Source organism: Harpia harpyja, chromosome 5 (genome assembly GCF_026419915.1).
Source record: "Harpia harpyja isolate bHarHar1 chromosome 5, bHarHar1 primary haplotype, whole genome shotgun sequence".
Classification (NCBI taxonomy): Eukaryota; Metazoa; Chordata; class Aves; order Accipitriformes; family Accipitridae; genus Harpia; species Harpia harpyja.
Window position 1 is genome coordinate 27,800,901 of NC_068944.1, and position 19,543 is coordinate 27,820,443.

At 39.5% G+C, this 19,543-nt stretch overlaps 1 protein-coding gene across 2 annotated transcripts in view; it reads left to right on the forward strand.

The window, feature by feature from the left end:
• The window catches only part of LAMA3 (laminin subunit alpha 3), a 124,412-nt gene that overhangs the window by 40,960 nt on the left and 63,909 nt on the right, over nucleotides 1-19,543 (forward strand). Inside the window, exons 12-26 of one of the 2 annotated variants that reach the window (XM_052787573.1) lie at nucleotides 566-607; nucleotides 739-876; nucleotides 1,728-1,862; nucleotides 4,487-4,621; nucleotides 6,092-6,229; nucleotides 6,751-6,797; nucleotides 7,724-7,823; nucleotides 9,036-9,088; nucleotides 9,480-9,585; nucleotides 11,350-11,449; nucleotides 11,914-12,070; nucleotides 15,371-15,503; nucleotides 16,792-16,934; nucleotides 18,230-18,330; nucleotides 18,445-18,598. In XM_052787573.1, the coding sequence (XP_052643533.1) occupies nucleotides 566-607; nucleotides 739-876; nucleotides 1,728-1,862; nucleotides 4,487-4,621; nucleotides 6,092-6,229; nucleotides 6,751-6,797; nucleotides 7,724-7,823; nucleotides 9,036-9,088; nucleotides 9,480-9,585; nucleotides 11,350-11,449; nucleotides 11,914-12,070; nucleotides 15,371-15,503; nucleotides 16,792-16,934; nucleotides 18,230-18,330; nucleotides 18,445-18,598 (1,682 nt within the window). Of the gene's footprint in view, nucleotides 1-409; nucleotides 608-738; nucleotides 877-1,727; nucleotides 1,863-4,486; nucleotides 4,622-6,091; nucleotides 6,230-6,750; nucleotides 6,798-7,723; nucleotides 7,824-9,035; nucleotides 9,089-9,479; nucleotides 9,586-11,349; nucleotides 11,450-11,913; nucleotides 12,071-15,040; nucleotides 15,180-15,370; nucleotides 15,504-16,791; nucleotides 16,935-18,229; nucleotides 18,331-18,444; nucleotides 18,599-19,543 lie in introns of those variants that run through there. The other variant, XM_052787572.1, reaches the window with a different exon arrangement.

Here is a 19,543-nt window from a genome sequence, read left to right on the forward strand (position 1 = left end):
TATAAGCAGACAGTACAAATCCATGTATGTATTTACAAGTCCCAATTGTTTTCTTGAAAGTGTCTGCAGTTGCCGTCACAGCCCACAAAGCCTCAGTCTCCTGTACTACTTATCTCCTTCGTCCAGCATCCAAAATAATTGCCCTGGCAGACCTCTGGGTGTGCTCTGTCGTATATCGCCTTCTATCATATATTTTGAAAAAGAAGAAAAAAGAAAACTCCAAAGTAACATGAATAAAAATGAACAGGAGAAAACAGATCTTGAGCTATTTATATTTTCAATGAGTAGCATCTGAGTCTGAAGGCATAAGAAAGGCAGCTGCCTCTAAGTGGAAGCTTCTATGTCTGTAGAAGTTGTAAATTTGCGCTGGCAGACTGAGCTCTGTTATAGGTTATTATTTTTTTAAATGAGTTTTGCGTGTAAGGGTCGTACAAATAATTTCGTCAGTTCAAGAGTAATAATTACTAAGCACTGATCTGTTTTTCTCTGCAAAAATACGAGGAGTTGCATGATTTTATGCACTAACTTTGTTCCTTTCTTTCTTTTCCTTTCCTTTTGTAACTAGAAGGTGGCTGCAAACCAGGGTATTTTGGCCCCCAGTGTCTGTGTAAGTGCCGTAGTTTCTTTGATGCTTGGAGCCTGCGCTCTGGCGTAAATGCCAGCCTTCAGCTTCCAAGTGAAACAGGAACTTTAAGATTGTAATACCACAAATGTTTTCTTTACAAATGTGCTCTTCAGCATGCCAGTGCCACGGTGCAGGAGTGCTGGGCAGTGACTGTGATGTAAATACTGGACAGTGCAGATGTCGAACTGGATTTCAGGGGTTTTCCTGTGATACCTGTGCACCTGGGTATTTTCATTACCCCTTCTGCCAGGGTAAGCCAAACATTCCGTTTCAGCAAGTGTATCCAAAATACAGACCCAAGTTTTATACTGAGGGATGAAATTCTTTTGCCACAGAGATGTGTTCATAAGGGTCTCTCCCAAAACTCACAGAAATCAAAGAAGAAGAAAAACGTGATGAGGGGAGATTTCTATTTAAAAATGCCCCTGTTTTCTTGATTGCCATCTGCTGTGTGATGTAGCTGTCAGACTCCAGTTTGGAGTTGGGTTTAGTAACAACGATGAAATTTAGAATACCTTTGGGAACATTTCTGTTACTTATCCGTGTTTTTAAAGAAAAATATTTGTGTTTAATTTGAGTTTGCAACCTCACTTTGATGCGCCAAGCTGCCCTTTCTAATCAATACTAGAAAACTGACTGGTTTTAAACTTTATTAACCATCTCTGCACTGTCTTTTTAGGCATTTTATTAACGCCTCCCACCTGAGATTGTAAATCAAAACCATAAATTGTTTCATTTTAGTCTTAAAAAAGGATGGAACTACTTTCAATAGCTGACATACCACTTGGCATCGATAAATCAGACTCTGAGTGGGGACAGGCTAAGTGTAGCGCTGCAACACTGATACCGGACCCAGTAGTCACTTTGAGCCAGACTCTTTTGCTCTTCCATTAATGTCTCTCTCGATACTGAATTACTACTGATGTGGGCAATCAATAAAAGCTGTTATGAATCAAATCTGATGGGAGGATTTGGGTCCCGTTGAGCATCAGGGAGTTGCTTTTTCTCTTCTTCTTTTTTTTTTTTTTTTTTTATTTAAAGAAAGATAAAAGAAGAGAGCCTGTGCAGAGGCTGCCTTTGAAATGTCTTTTCTCATTTGCAGTGTGCAAATGTAATGTGGCAGGTACCCAGCCTGAAGTCTGCGATTTTCTCGGGATGTGTCTTTGTCGCTCTGGGGTGGCTGGACTTCAGTGTGACAGCTGTCAGCCTGGCCACCACTCTTTCCCTGCCTGTCCAGGTAAGGCTGCCAATTGCATGTACAGCATCAAAGAGGCCCCCGAACAGGCAGACTGGAGTGCTTTTCAGATACCCTTTTTGCAGTGGCTGAAGCAATGTTCACAGCAATAAATGAGCAAGGGACTCTTGTTCTCTACAGTGAAATCCTCAGCGTTCTCATTCTCCAAGCACTAACTCCAGGCATGTTTCCATAGTAGGGAAGAATTATATAGTCTTTTTCTGACAGGCTTTTTTTTGCATGGTCAGGCGGTTTGATATAGCCTCAGTCAGCACAGCTGTTTTACTAATAACCAAAGGATCTGAAAGCTGTTGTCACACGGAGACCTACAGCAACAGAGCATGCTTGACTGCTAAGGAACTGGCATAGTGGAGCTGTGAAGCACTAATTTACTTTAGCAGAGGGTCTTTTTCTGGTACCTTGTAAAAGGTGTGTCCTGTAAATCTGAAAATGAGAAGCTCCCATTTTGCCCTTCACAGTGATTTCTCACTCACTTTAAGATCGTACAACAGGCGCAGAGCCAACCTCTGTTCATGTAATCATGAAACATAAATGATCTCCACAGGGCTTCACCAGTGTACCTGCCACCAAAGACTAGCCTGCCTTTTACAAGAGAGGAAAATTGATCAGCACTGATGAAGTATAACCTTGAATATCATAATGGTTTTGGGTGTGTATGAGGAATCCATCAAGTCCGATCTGGCTCCTAGGTTTTGTCTGCCTTTGCAGTGAGTGAAAGAGAGGCCCTTAATCCTTAGTGAATTTTACAGTGAGAAAGAATATAGGGTATTGCTGAGTTCTAGTATACGCTTTCCTGCACAGCTTAGCAAGATTCACATAGAACGTTACGATTTACTTTCTTCTCTCTCATTATTTTTGGTTGTTGGCTATAGCAGTCCTTTTCCTTTTGGGCTTACGTACTTGTTTACATCCTATGAATAGACAGCAGACTCCTTTATGCCCTTGCAAAGATATTTTATGTTGTGTTACCAAACACAATGGGTGGAATAAAGAAATACCACGTGACTGTGTTTTATAGTCTGGAGTAGATGAACATTTTTTAATGAGAAACATAAAATCAGGATTCTGTGTTGGTACGTGCTGTTCAGTGGTTTTAAAATACTCTAACCATATTTTTTTTTTTCTTAGAACTTGATCAGGTAGCAATATTAAAGCAAATCAAACCCATATTGAATACGTTTGAACTTTCAACACCAAAAGCTGAAAAGAGACATAAGAGCTTAAAAGAGCATGCAAAAAGAAATTGTGAAAGACAGATAAAAAGAATTGAAAACGCAGTCAGTGGGATTACTCAAAACTGCTGCAGTTCACAACTTGTTCTGTTAAAATAAGCTGCCACAGGTTTAAACTTAAACTAATGTATCATGCTGCAAACTGTGGTGGAAAGTGAGCAGCCCAGCCTGCAACTCCTGTTTGGAGTTGTCATCTTCAGAAGGAAGGTAGATCTATAACTTTTTGGCTGCTGCAGCTAGAACTGATCTCTCTGGTCTTGCTTTATTGAACTCAATAGAAGCTTTATTCAATAGGAGTGATATCAAAATAAAGCTTTTAAACAAATCAGTATTATTAAAATGAGGAGAGAATGCAATATAATGCTCAGCTGGGCGTGGACTCTAGTGTAGGTGATGTTTTTGGAAGCTTCAGTATTTGTATTTCTCTTAATACTAACTTCCTAGCAAGCCCTGCGTCTTTCCAGGCATCTTTGAAGTAAACACAGCAAAGTCAGATGTCCTTGGCTGCAGTAGAAAGAGGAACCGAAAGGGGTAACCAGGAACATGAACATGGAACGGAAAGACGGTGTTTGTTTTATATTTCTGTCGGTCAGCCATTTCTGTCAGTCATAAAATCCAAGTGATTAACTGCAACACTTTGGCTTGTACCTTGGGCAGCTGGGATTCCCAGATGGGCTCCCATTCATGTACCTATAAAGTGTGACCCTGTGTAACATCCAGCATTGTTTCAATAAAATAGCACGTCTTATCTGTGATAGAACTGTTAGCATAAAATAGTGATAACTCCAAGAGAAGTTTGTTGTTATAGTCTGACAATAGCTTTTGTTATAGTCTCACAACGTGCCTTATGTATTACATGCAGATTCCTGCAATTCACTGCTTGCCAGCTTGTGAAATTAAGATGTCAGCAGTTTTTACCTTGTGCATCATTTATTTGTGCACCATGAACTTGTGCTTGTGCATCATTACTAATAAGCGTGTTGTTAGCCATTAGACCTAGCCTAGCTTTGTAGATGCTGTTTCTCAGAGGTTATTTTTTAAAGATGTTAAGTACTTCTCTCATGTGACGTTCTTTCCATCGTAAGATGGATTTCTGTCCCTTACACATGTGTTTTGCGAGGCATCAGACTAAATCTCTAAACTGTACATTATAGAATTGCAGTAAGAACCTGATTATCAATGGTTGAGGACGCAATTACAGTATAAGCATCTATTTCAGGATAATTATTTTTGATGGTAAAATTATGGTTCGTCTGGTTTCCTCATGATTGCTTAACATTCAAAGGTAACTTTTTTGGCAAATTCTGTTTTAAATAACTGCTGGTTGAGACAAGTATCTGTCAGGATAATTATTATTTATTTTTCTCTATGCAGAATGTAACTGTGATGCTGTTGGCTCAGTGGAGAATACATGTGGTCCTAGAGGTCAGTGTCTGTGCCGTAGCAACTATGCTGGACTTAGATGTGACCAGTGCGCTCCAGGTTATTACAGCTATCCCAGCTGCTTGCGTAAGTAAATACCTTTGCTCCTTTTACTGGGGTTCCCTTCTTATTTCTGCAATACAGAAGAAAATAAACTTTCTCAAATATATTTCCATGTAAAACTATCTATGTAACCATGATAGTTCTGTTCCATCCAAAGCTGGCTACAGTGACACTGAAGATCCAGGCAGTGGCCAGGCTTCCTGGCAGGCACACTCTGGTAGTCCTCCCTGGCACATCACCGCTGTTCCTGTGCTAGTTGGATTAATGTGAGCATGGCAATGTTTGGCCTTGGTGCACTTGTATCTCTCTTTTAAAATATGGAATCTAAAGCTTAGGCTGTGCAATGGGAATTTACCTTTATGTGTTCTGGCTCACTCAACTTACAGAACATAAGCTATGTTTCAACTGGTTTGGGCTTCTAATATTTGATACACTGTCCTGTAAGCTTTTAAGTAATTGCATTAGTGTGTGCTCTTGACATGTGCCAACATTACAGCATAAACCCTAGTCTAGAAGGGCTTGACTCTGCAAATCTTCGGTCATATCAACAATTTTTCCTGCCCATGTGGATCAGTTGATTAGGCTTAGAATGTGTGTAGGTTTTTCACATCAAGCAGAGGGAAACCTGCTCTCTATCACTAAAATCAGCAAGCTACTTGATCATCATGAACAGGACTGCTCTTTCCTAGAAATCAAAAGATTATTAGTGCTAAAGAAGGAATCTATCCTCAGAATTCTGCCATTACTAATCACTACAACCACAGCAAAAAATAATCTGACAGGTTTGTTCTCTCTCTTTAGGAGACTGGCTACTACTTTACTAAAATAATTGTCATTAACCATTTCACCCTTAGACTCTATCTGAGCAAACATTAGTCCCCTGGGCTGCAGCAGCAGCATTGGTTTTTTTGTGGCATTATTCTTATTTACCCTGTGTACGTAAATCATTGCACAACTGAGACCTTACGCAGGAATCTGAAGCAGTAAGACTGTTGCATGGTGTATTTCAAAGCTTGCTTCTGGCTTCCTTTGCCCTCACATCTAAAGGTGTGATGGGCATACAATTTTATATTCTGTATTTTGCCATCATATTTTTAAGTGCAGGTCTAATTACAGAATTTGCCCTGTGCTTTCTGTAACCATACGAAGATCAAGAAAGCAGAAAGCAAAAACCAAGCCTGGTCTTAGGATGGGACAAAGAAGTTGAGGAAGAGAGATTTATTATGGTTCCAGATAATCCTACCTGTTTCTGTCAAGAACAAAGAAAACAATGTCAAGATGGTACAGGTCACCTGAAACTCATAGGTTCCAAGCAGGGGTGAGGACCCTGCGAGTTATAGGAGGACCTTGTGAGCTATTTATTGGAAAGAAAAGTGAAGGACACTCTAGACAAATAGTATTCAAAACCTCTACAGTACTAAAGTTTTGGAAGGTTGTTGCTTGGTACCTACAGGGTGAACCCTCCCACCGCTGTCTATGTTTGTTGTTACGTAGCTTGCCACTGCTCTCCCGACGGTTCCCAGCACGGCACGTGTGATCCCACGTTGGGGCAGTGCGAGTGTCAAACGGGCGTCACGGGACGACAGTGCAACAGATGCCTTTCTGCAGCTGACAGTTTCCCCTACTGCAAAGGTAACGTTTCTGAGGGAAAAATCCTCCATTCTGATTTGGGTCGCCCCTGTTTCTATTGCAGGGTTCTCCAGGGCACTCTGCTGCGTGCAAACTTTTATAGAAACGCCCTGAAGCATGGGGAGGGAGGGACACACCAGGAGCACATATTAGATGAGCTTATTTGTCATTCTGTATGTTATTTCATGAAGTGAACTATAAGATTAAAACCTTTTTTAGATGATGGCACAGGAACTTTAAGAAAACATCTCTCAGTTCTGTAGGTTAGTGCTATAGTTTTCCAAGTGACTACTTTGTGTACCAAACCTTTGCATAGTCTAAACCGGGCTAAACACACATTTGAAAAATCACTATTAAAGGCTTCTGCTGGTCTTGAAGTTTAAAGCATTTGAGTCCCTCCAAGGTAACCGTATTAAATAGCCCTTTCATACTCATACCTGCTGCATTGTACTTCTGTACTACTACATTCCGCAGCTCTGTTTTCAAAAGATCTTTCAATGTGTTTATTTTTTAATTTCATAAAGGTGTCAACAGTGAATGTGACCCTTCAGGTAGCGTTGGTTCTCATTCCGTAAGTATTCTACTGCTGCAGCTAATGGTACGTGTTAATAATTCATGTGCCTTTGCTGAACACATTCACTTCATTGTTCAAGTCCTGAAGCCTGCTCTTAGACTGTGAAAGAATTGCACAAGCTTATTTGCAGAGTAAGAGTGGAAATAAACTTTGTGTTTTGTTCTTTGATCATACCAGTGCAATTAGCTGTTGAGGGTGGGTTTTTTTTATCTTTTATATATAGACTATGCATACTGTTTATGTCTTATTGGTGTGCTGGAACACTAATATATACATGCAGATATGCATAAAAGCCTATGCAAGTCTCAAAGACTTTCTGGTTCTGGGTTGCAACAGGCCATTTCAGCATCAAATTATTCTTGAAAAAATTATTATCTCTTTGTAACTGTTGCTATTCCACTATTATTGTTATTAATACAGTGATGGTTATTAGTAGTAGCATATTATCAGAAATCACAGTCATTGCTAAATGTGTAGCAAAGAAGACCTAGAGGGTAAGTCTGACAGATGGAAGAGGTATCTATTTAGGCTTATGTATACAGCTATGTGTCTTCCACCAGTAAAGGAAAGAGTAAGTATGAAAATTAGTGATTATTTTAAAGGAAATTTGTTTTTTAAACTTTTTGCAAAACAGTTAATACTTTAGAGCAGTTCTAATAAGGCTATAAAAGAATTGGAAAGTACATCCATTGGGACATTTAGAATAAACTAGGTATGGAAAAAATACGCAGGGTGGAAAAATCCTGTGCTGATAGTATGAGACAGAAAAATCTAAGAAGTCTGAATCAGCCTCAGTGTCTATGCATCTGTAAAAGTCAGTAACCTGCCTGAGCTGTTAATCGTATTAGTTTTTTCTTAGTACTAAAGAGCAGTATGTTTTTTATGAAACAGATGAACCCATATTAACTCTTTTCTGTCATTAGGGCTATTGTCAATGTCTTCAGCACGTTGAAGGTCCTACCTGTAGTAAATGCAAACCGTTGTACTGGAAGCTGGCCAAAGAAAACCCTGAGGGATGTACAGGTACGGCTTCATGACATATTTCTTTGGCTTACAGAATATGTTAAATTCTCTTGAAAGTCATCTTTGTTCACTGTCGCCATCTTCAGTGCTCAGTGACTTTCACAACTCTTGTTAACAGCATGTTTTTAATGCTACTTAATTGTAACACCACATTACCCATGATACCAGCAGTTACTTTTAGAAATTAGACCATGATTTCATGAGTGTTTGCTAGTGCTGGACCAAGGTGTGCTCTGAATTACAATGGTGTGTACTTCATATGGCCCTATGGCAATTTTACTGGAGTGGGACGGGTTTTCTGCCCTTAACACTGAAACCAGAATTTGGCTCGTTGTTTTGAGAAAAAGGTGCTTTTTCATTTATTATCATCTCCTATCTTGTAGAGGAGTGAAAGCCTTCTTGTGGCCTCAGGGTGTGACAAATCTGTTACAGTTTATGTCTATATAATACCAATCTGTTTGCAATTTTCAATGTTTGCTAACAGTGAGTGTGTGTTTTTCAGACAGATAATATCCTTTTTAATAAAGGATAAACATAAAAAAACTTTAAAGGTATTTTTCTCCCCAGCTATGTCCTTTCCAACAGGTTCCACCACAACAACCACCTAGAAAGGATGAGTAGCCTTAGAGCTGATACCTAGATCATTACATCTTTGACTCTAAATCTCTAAATACTATACAGTCTAAACATCTCCTCAAAGATTAATTACTGCACCTTTCATGTAATTCATCTTCTCTGCCTTCAGTCACAGAGTCAATATTGGGTTTCACCAAACCTCTAGGTCAGCATAGCTCCCTCCTGCATATTTGCTTCATTTATATTTCATATGGAGAGTTGAACTGGTCCCAAAGTAGCACTGCAGAATAGAAGGTGCCAGTCAGGCTGCGAGACACAGTTTTGAATCAATTGTCTGAATGTTTCTAAGAAAGAAAACAATTGTAAATCCAAACTCAAGACTGTTTGTGTTAAACACAAGTTAGAACACTTCAAAAGACACCAGTAAATCACACATACACAGAAGTCCTTACTCTTTCTCCTTTACTTTTCCTTCTCAACTTGTGCTAGTATCCGTCTGCTATTCTTGAACCTTGCAGAGTAAAATCCACCTTGTGGCACTACGATTCAAAATTGCAGATTCAGGGTGGTGGTTTTTTTTTCCTGTAAAGTATCTTGAAAAGACAAAATGCAGACTGTCTTTTTTCATCTGTGCAGCATGCCAGTGTGATGTGAGTGGAACTCTAAGTGGAGTCGGAGAATGTCAGCAGGTAAAGTGAAATTAAAAGAAATACATTAATGAAACTGATTTTTGTAAAGATAAATTGTTGTAACATTTGGTAAGGTACAAATCTTAGTACTGATTATTGCTTTTGCACATAAAGTGGCTGGTTTCATACAGCAAAGAAGCAGTTTTATACAGAATTTTTATACACCCTAGGGATGTATAAAAGTTCTGAGAATTTTTCATCATCTTGAGTTTATGTATTTTCTAGTCTGTTCATTGAAGACAATAAATGACAGAAGTTATGTCCTGGTAATATTTTTTGTTGAGATTAGAATGTTTTTCCTCTTTAGAATTAGAGTGAATTCCAAGTATTGAAAGATTAAAGTTCTGGAAAAGGTGGTGAAACATTTTTGATGAAATTGTTTTCTTCCCAGGAAAACGGGCATTGTTACTGCAAATCTAATGTTTGTGGAAATTCCTGTGACACTTGTGAAGCTGGTTATTATGCTCTTGAAAACAAGAATTATTTTGGCTGCCAAGGTAAAATGAATAAAGGACATCTCTAGTAGCACATTTGCACGTAGCACAAAAGTCTTTAGAATTCCCTAGGTCGTACTTTTAAAATGTGGATGTATTTGTTGAATAACTCACGTGCACAGGGTTTTGCACTACTGCTTGTAATCGCTCGTAACCCGTGTAATTCCTCCTTTGCCTTCCAAAGGGAGAAGGAACAAGGCAGATGTTACCACTGTGGTTCCCAGCCATTTTGTGGCTCGCTGACCTGAGGAAAGGTGTTACTCTTTGAGTTCATTGTCCGTCACCTCGCCTTCCCCACTTGCCTGAGGCTTCTCTGTCAAATCCCTGCAGTGAGGTCCCATGAGGCGCTGCTGAAGCTGTTATCAAATAAGATAACTGAGAGTCATTCCTCCTCTCACTCCTCCTCCCCAGTTGTGGGGCCAGGGATGGTTGACATTCCTGCAAATGTTACCTGTCGGAGCGGTAGCTGTCTGTTCTGCGTAGCAGTTTTCTAAGGTCTGCTGCTGCAATAAAAACTTAAAATGTTACAAAAAATACTAGCTTGATTTTTTTTTTTGCAGGTATATTCATGTATTGCTTTAGCCCAGGGTTCAATGTGTTTTGAAGAGAGTCAGATGTAGCTGTGATGTGGAGAAAGTGGTCCTTCTTCTGAAGGATACTTGCTCTGCCATGTGTTTTGAGTGATGTAGGGCTACTTCAACAGTTCCCTCCCCTCTTTGTCCCCCCACTGTAGCTTTAGGTTTGTTAAACTTATTGAAAGCACTTTCACTGACTTCAGTGTGCCTTACACCTGTCCAGGGTTGATGCAAGAGATTTATTTTTAAAGCACTGAAGTACTTCTAACAATCATTTAATATGTGCAAAGTTAAAAGTAATGGCTACTGTATCAAAGCAAGCTTTCATGCCTAATGTGCAAACCAAGGAGCTAGTGAAAAGGATCTGGTTTCTCAAAAGTGTCAAATACTTTAATTATCCTTGATTTCAGTGGATTACAGGTGCTTAACATGTCTGAGAAAACAGGATGCTTTTACACTACGATGTAAATACATGTTTAGGAACTTCCAACCTTTTAATTCAGCTTGAAATTTTTAGCCTAGACATACTTGTTCCATAGTACGATATATTATACCTCGTTACTAGAGGTGTCCTTTAGCTTGTGCCACAAGTCCTGTCTCCTATAGAAAGTCATTCAATATTGTTGTCCAGTATTGGTTAAAAATACGCATATGCTGTTATATGAACACATATGTTCTTGTTGTGTGCAATTTTTGTAAGATAAATTAAATATTGGGATACCAGACTTTGAAAAATTAACATCTTACAATTTTTGTAAGTTAGTTGGGGGTTTTTGGGGGGGGGGGGTGGTTGGGGGGGTGGGTTTAATAATTATTCATCGTGATATTGCTGTAGAAATTCTGACTTATTAGCAAAACATTTGAATGGCTGTTCTGCAAAACTGTAGTCCTGCATTTAGTAATGTGGCATGGCTTGTTACTTGTGATTTTTTTTAAAAGGTGGCTTTTGTCACATTCCAAGGAGAAATAAAGAAAACAACTACAAACACGGGAAGCCAGAAATAATTGCAGCTTATGCATGTGTGTTAGCATGTGTTTGAAAGAGTCTGAGGGGAGGGGAGTCTGAAGGGCTCCAGAAGGAGGAAACCCGTCATTAACGGTGTTTAATTAGCGGAAGCGCGGTGTGTTTGCTGATAACTTTTATCACTTTTTTTTCTGATGAGATATTTGGCTTCTGCTCTTTGCGTGACAGGCTGCCGGTGTGATGTTGGAGGATCCCTCAGCCCGTCGTGTGCCGAGCCTTTGGGTGGCTGCCAGTGCAGGGCGCATGTCGTGGGGACGGACTGTCGGGAGTGAGTCTGGCTGTAGCTCCTGATGGCTCATGCTTCAGCACAGTTCTTTTGAAACTGCCCACAAGTCCCTTGCTATCCTTTCACATGAGGTTCTGGATTTGTTGATAAATAAGCTGATAAATTGTATTAGTTATTGATATTAATTTTGCTGGGCAGTTTTCTTCTGTTATTTTAATAAGATCTTTTAACTTGTTTCCTTAAATAACCAATACCTGTTTTGCAATACTATTGCATATGTATCTATATATCTATCAACAGTTATATAAGAAAATGTACGTAAGCTGTAAAAGCTTCTGGAAAGAGAATTCTTATTACATCCATCTTATCAGCTGTCTTGAATTTATTAGCTGCTGTCAGGATTCCTCAGTCACCAGAAAGTCACCTCCCTCCCACTGCTTTATGCTTTTAGATGGAGACCATACAGCGACTGGTAATTCCTTGTTGTTTTTTTTCCTCCTTGAAAGGCCTGAAAAAAACTATTTTTTCCCTGATTTGCACCACATGAAGTTTGAGATTGAAGATGGTACTACTGTCAAGGGAAGGGAAATTCGGTTTGGCTATGATCCTCAGGAATTTCCTAGCTTCAGTTGGAGAGGATATGCCCAGATGTCCTCTATACAAGTAAGCTAGTATTTCACTCAAGGCTTTGGGGTGAAAATATAGGTGTATGGTATGTATATCTCTATAGTACTGCTATTTGTGTGCAAGGTCATGGAGAAACCAGGAAAAAGGACAGGATCTCACTAATCCGAACCCTTTGGCACTATATCACTGTTTGGATTAGTGAGTGTTGGTATTATTGTAAGTTAGTCATTGCTTGTGCAAATATGTGTTCTTCAGAAATGTTCTTTGAGGGTTTTTTTGTGAGAAATACACATTTTGCAATAGGTGTAAAGAAAAGAACTAATAGCTTCAAAGTCTATAATACTAAGTGCAGAAATTCTTGTCATGCTAAGGACAGCAGAAACAGCAGAAGACTGATGCTTGGCTAAATAATTTGAATTACACAGTTCCGTGGCAGTCTGTGTCCATAAGATTTTCATGTACCGTCACAGTGCTGTCACTGACATCTGCTTACACCTGCAGCTTACATTGGGCAAAGAAGAGAAAGGCACCAACTTTTATTAGGAATGATACCTTCACATTACAGCAAACAGGAAAATGTGTGATTCAGTAAAAGAAACTGTTAGCAGGAGCATATTGGCAACATATATTTTAGTCTCATGACAGTCTACAAATAAACTAAACAACAGCAGAGGGAATAAGTAAAGCACAGGAAGAAAGTCACCATAATGTAACTGTGTGAGATGGGACCTGTCTGACTTTGGACTGAACTGCTAGCAAGTGAACCAGGATTTTAAAACAGTAGGTTTGAGCAATAAATGGGATTTTCTCACTCTTCTTAAAAGTAGTACTCTGGTATAGTTGTGTCCAGCCTCTGTAAGTTGTCCAAGGACTAATGGATCTCTACAGTCTGAGACATAAGCACATAACCATTGCACAAGCATAGAGATTTCCTTTCTGTTCTTCATTTTTCACTCTTTCCTCTTTGTTCTTTTGGGTTTTTTTAATCCCAGAGCTCATATTTGTTGGATCTTCAGAACTACTCCACATTCACAAATGAAGGCAACTCTCCAGTAGCTGTGATTTCTTAACTTCTGCTTTCTAATTCAGCTGCTTTTTGCATTTCATATCCAGTAGCATTTTGTAAAGAGGTAGTGAAAGGGCTTAGTCTCTAATCTTGCTAAAAGTGTGCATTATTTTGCTTACCTGGATAAAGCTTTTCACTCATGTAAGTAATTGCCAGCTCCAGGCCCTCCTTAGTTAGTTCCTTGCATAACTGAGATAGTCTCATGTTCTTCATTTCAAGGAACTTTCCTGATTTTGACATAGCGTTTCTGTGTCTTGCAGGACCCTGAAATAATCCTCCTGACAATTATTTTGTAGAAAACAAATAGTGTTACCATATCTACCACACAAAAGGCTGATGTAACAACTCTTTGTGAACAGAAACTATTTCAAAACAATTAAAAATTTTTTATGTGAAATAAATAAACTGTGTGTGACCTCAGTGGAGGTCACTGGTGCCCTGTCATGCTGCCGACATGGGTGTCTCATTATTAACTGAGAAGCTGACAGTCGGGCTCAGATTTTAAAGCACTGGCCAGAGTTGCCTAAGTTTGTGACAGAGCTCAAAGAATAATTTCTCCCCACTCCCTGCCTTTGCTTAAAGCCAGGGACCGACATCTCTTCCTTCCTCATTCCTCACATATCTCTTCTTTCTCCCCCTTCACTGTGTCTTCTAGATTTTCCATAAAAGCTTAGAAACCATTTTGATAAATCTCCTGAAGCATGTTTCTTTATTTCTTTTGCCTTCTCTTTTTTTTTGTATCTATTTTTCAACTGTTCCCTCAATGCCTGTCTTATCCATGTAGTATCCTTCAGAAACTGTCCTTCTCCATTTAAAACACTTGTAAATCCTTCCCCTACTTGTCTGTATTTTCCATTCTGGTCCACTGCCCTTCTGCAATCACCTAGATTTTAGCTATTTAGTCTCTGTAGATCTCTCAGCCCTGCCATCTGTCATATGTCTGTCTTTGCTTTCTGCTTTGCATTTCTATTAAGAAGGTGGAGGTCTCTGGGATGATGATGACAGCATTGAGGAATATACATTCAGAGCAGCATATGGGAGCTGGCAGTCTTGCATTTATTGTAGCTTTTAGGAGTAAGAGAAAATGAGGCTTTGTGGTCCGTTCTCAAATGTATGGAACAGAGAAAAAACCTGAGTGCATTTGGGGAAGCAGAATGGACCACAGTGGTGGGGAGGTCACCGTACCGCAAGCATCTTGGAAAGGGACAGTGAGTGGATTGTGACGGGTGAACTGGTGGGAGTTGGATTATGAGGGGAGCTTTAGGATTTTGGATGGGAAGAAGGAAGCCAAACCCTTGAGGTTGCACCAATCCTATTTTTTCCTAATCCACCACCAACCTTTGAACATGTCTCTCTGATTCTGTTGCTCTGCAGACTAAATAATGGGGGTTGTATTAATGCAGCCTCCTGCGGGCTCGAGAACTGCGTGGCTTCAGAGGTGTCCATTCAGGCCCAGGGCAAAGAGAGTTATGCATGGTATTGCATTTTAAGAAACCGAGGGATGTGGTGGAGGAGTAGAAGTTGTTGCAGCGATGGTCTGAGACGTCTGCATGCTGTGGAGCGTTGCGTGTGATCTCAGACTAGGATCAGTGACTCTGGCCTGTTCCTTGGGAAGCCAGGAGTACAGACAGCCCTCGATACCATACGCCTCCATTATGGCATGGGAGGGGAGAATAACAGTAAAATACTGTCCATATATCAAGGTGCAATATCAACACACACGTTAATTCAGCCATTCTGTGTCTTTCTGGATAAGCTGTTATTCAACAAGAGTTTTATTTCACAGGAGGTTTTGTTCTATATGCTTTTGTAAGCTGCCCGAGCCTTTCTTTTCTGTTATGGAGTTTGTCTTTGCCAAATGGTTTTTCTTTCTCTGGGTGCTAGTAACAAATAATATACTTTCCTTTCCTCCTTTTTCCCTTTCTTTTTATTTTCCCCAGCCAGAGGTGGTTGTGCCTATCACTGTGGCTTCCCCTAAGCTCTTCCACCTAGTCCTCCGCTATGTCAGCCTGGGCTCAAAAAGCTCTAAAGGGAAGATCTCAGTTGCTGAGGGAAAACATTTTGGCACTAATTATACTTGTAAGTGAATTAATTTTCTCACTAGGCTTGCCTGTCTTCCTCTGTCATACACCAGCATTGCCGTTCCAGTATATACTTGTCTGCATGTGCGTTTTTCTTGTAGGACTTTAGTATGGTGCTTGCATGGCTTCTAACTGTTCCACTATTCAGCATTTTATGGCTGTTTTTGTTTATTAACTTCCATTTTTCAGAATGAAGTGAGGATAACTTTGAATGTGGAAAAATCAAACCTCTACTTATTTCGCATTATCCTGAGGTATATTAACCCTGGAGGTGAAACATTATCTGGTCACATATCTGCTTGTCAGTCTCGGCCTGAAACAGGTAGGTTCAACTCAACGGCACAACAGATCAGGTGAATGTTAGATCAGAGGAGCCTTTTCAAGGTGCACCTAAGTCAAATTTGTAATGTCGCTTAAAATGCATCACTTTTAACAGTGTCAGTTCTTTTGTGCTTTTCCTAATATATTTTGCTGTGTAATTGATGTGGCTGTTTTTGCATGAAACCCCTGCTTACAGTAGTAATCAACATTTGTTTTTCCAAATGTTTGCCAAACAGTACTTTCAGTTCTGTACTTGCCAGCTCTGAACTGTGTGTTTTATGAAGCTTTTAAAGAAGGGATAACAGCACTTATTTTGGTTTAGTTGCCTTTAATATTTCAGTTTAAAGGTGGCTTCTGCCTTCATTCCATGAATAACATTCATTTAATGATAAATCCAATCTACCAAGTTAGCCCTCATTACAGACCTCAACAGCATGTGATGCCTTTTGGGCCCTGATAAAAGATAAGTACTCCATATCCTTTGAATGGTAGAGGCATACCAATCCTATATGCAGAATTATCTCTTATTATGCCTAACCTCAGCATACCGATGGGAGCTAATGGAGTTTAGTCATAAATGCTGTTAGTAATTCGGAGGAGACAAAACTGAAAACTTCACAGATACCACTTAGCAGAGTGGCAGCAGTTCATGGTCACATCTGGCTGATATTGGGACGCAGGGAACCAGCTTTTGTCTGTGTCCGGGGGCTTCAAAGAGGAAACCTTTAATATTCATAACAATTGATCCTCACGACTTCTCTTTGATAAAACATACTGCAGCTACATTTCTGTTGTACATCATCTCTGCCCAGAAGTTACCTTCAGTTACTATTTGTAACTAAACATTTTAGATGCTACTAAAAACCTCCAGTGTCTGAAATATTTGGCTGGAAGTCACATGAGAACAGGCCTTGTGTCAGCTGAACATACTGTGAGTCGGTGCAGAGACAGGTTGTATGGAAACTAATGGAAGGGGAAAGTGGAGAAGTGAGCATTTCAGAATATTGCAAAACTGGCCATTACAGGGGCAGAGCTCTGCTTTTCTGAACCAATTTGCTCAAGACTAATAAGAATGAAGACAACAACCACTGCCTAGCTCTGTAGCTTACTGTGTGTGTTCGAATGCACTGTTAATACATATTGACAGAAAATCATTGATCAGCTCCTGTTAGACCAAGTTTAATGGATGAAATCATCAGTCCAGCACACTAGAGCGAGTAGAGACATCTTACAGAGTCCCTTATTTTTCACTTGTTGTTTTTTTTTTTTTTTCTTTTTTTTGCTGGCAGGGGCTGCTCAGAGCAAAGAGTTTGCCTTCCCACCCAGCAAGGAGCCAGCTTTTGTCACAATCCCAGGAAAAAGCTCCACAGAGCCTTTCTCACTGGTTCCAGGCACGTGGACTGTCAGTATAATGGCAGAGGAAGTCCTCTTGGTAAGAAAACAATTGAGGAAAACAAGTGCTTGACGGCTGTCATGATAGCATTGCTCTGGAGTTATTTGCCGGGAAGAACCCTGCAAGCAATTGAAATTCAGCACTAGTGAAAAGAGTACAGCAGCAGAATATCATTATGAAAATTTACAGTTCTGCCTCTTATTTCTTTTTTTTTTTCTTCTCTGACTTTCACCTGCTCTAATTTTCCTTGTGCTTACAGACTTTAAGTCTATCCGGAATCTGTAATTTTAAAGGATAAAGTAATAATAACATACAGCACAATTGGTTGAGCATAAATGCCCACAGAAATTTATCATTCTTACGTATCAGATGTCATATCTAAAGCTTGGTTCTGCCACAGATGATCAAGGCCTTAGTTTCTTGACAAAGATTCTTCAGAAAAGTATTATAAGATGGGCTACATGATTAGCAGGTCATTTTCTAAATGTTTTTATCCTCCCATCATTACTGTCCTTTCACTCACTGAAAAACTGAAAAATTTTCTGACAGCAGTTCTGAGAAATTGCTATAAAAAGAAAAATTGTTTGAGGTGATCATTTATGAAAAACCTTAAACATGTATGATCACAAAGACAGCATACTGAAATTCACATGTATATTGTAGAGGGTTAACAAATAGCCAGTGTCTTTAGTCGTTAAGCCTGGGGCTCTGTTAAATTTATGGAATACCACTTAAAATGTTACTAAAGAGCTTGCAAACATATTTCTTGCTGAAAGTGACAGTACTTATTGTGCCTGGTTTTTTTACTAATACCTTTGATTTATTAATGATCTTAGCCCAGCAAGTAGGCAAGGCAGAGAAAAAATATACCAGCTTTTGAAGCACAGCTTAAGAGATTACATGGAATATTTTTATAAAGGCGCCTGGGATACATGAATCTCCCTTGTGGAGTCACGCACAGTTGAGTTGTGTGCATGTGGATTGCGCTTCTGGGTGAAAACTGCACCCAGCTGGCTGTCTCTTACCAAGCTGGGGGGGGGCTCCTTTATGAGCCCTGTCTTGTACAACACATGATGGGAGAGTGGCTTCAGAGCTTCCCTGCTTGCAGGGCAGCTGCCTTGATCCCGTCTCTAGGAAGGTGTAAGTAGAGTTAGGGAGATATATTCTGATGTTATTGGCCCATGTAACAACAAAGAAGTCCACATCTTGCAGATATCCTCTGTAAAAATTATTTATGTGATTGGTTTTGTTCATTGCTACATTGTGAAAGTCTAGAGATGTTCCTTTTGTAATTTTCTGCATGGTCTTGTATTTGTTGTATTCTTTGTTCTTAGGATTATATGGTGCTGTTACCTAGTGATTACTACGAAGCAACCATCTTGCAGATACAAGTTACAGAGCCTTGCACCTATTCAGGACGTGCTTCAACAGAGCAGTCAGTATATATGCTACAGAATAAACCAGTGCCTTGGATTATTTTATTATTATCCTGCTGCACGTGAAACCAATAATAATCCTGTGTTTTGTTCGGGTTTTTTTTTTGTGTAAGCTGCTTGCTCTATCAGCATTTGCCATTGGGCAGATTTTCCTGTGTCCTTGGTTCAGAGGCAGCGTACCTCAGGCATGGGGGAGAATACAGAAGACTATCTGTGCGACAGCCAACTCCCGATCAACCAGTGATGACCCATATCAGTGGAAGAGAGGTCAGATTCCTGCCTGCTAATTGCAGTCCCATCTGCACTGTAGACTATAAACCTACTGGACTAAAATGCTTGCAGATTTACAGCTCGGGATTTGCAGATCTGTAATGCATCCCTAAAACAGACTCTGCACCAAGCTCTGCATTCTGTACAGAACTGTGTAAACAGATCAGTGTAGGCAGATTTATAGCTGTGACTAGAGTGGATATTTCACTCTGATAGAAGTATTTTATTAAATATAAATCCCTTTGCTTTAGGCATACTGGCTTGTTCAACATACTGTTTAATTGCAGCAGAAATGGCATAATGGTTTGTCAGCAGAAATGGTGTACATGCATCACTAATCTTTTTTCTTAAATAGCTAAACTTAGGTAAAATATTTGCTTTACTAAAAACAAGCAGAAGCAATTATACCACTGCTGTAGGTGCATTGAAAGAGAAACATATGTTTTATGAAAAGCTATACTAGAAGTGTTTGGTAAAAATAAGGTATTTTATCAAGTACATGATAATTACATGAAAAATGATTATGCCATCTGTTACTGTGCTTGGATATTGCTTTTAAAAATACCAAGTGCAACAAGAATACTTACATGCCACAGGCCCTGGTGCTTCATCACTGATGCATGTGCAAAACTTTACTGGTATGAGTAATTACAGTGAAGTCAAGAGGGCTGTTGACACAATTATTTACGGGTTTAAGTGTTCAAAGCCTAAGGAAATACTGAGAAAAAAACAGTTTAAATTTGAAAATAATTATATAGCCAACTGTAGCAAAAACCTCTGTAACCACAGCACTTTCCATACTACTACTTTGAAGTATTTTGCATCAAATATTGTGTTAACCAATTTGTGCAGATAAACTAAAAGAAAAACTTGATGCTTCAGGAAGCAGCATTGGCTGTTTGCTGGAGAAGATGCTTTCACTCTTTGTAGGGAATCAATATA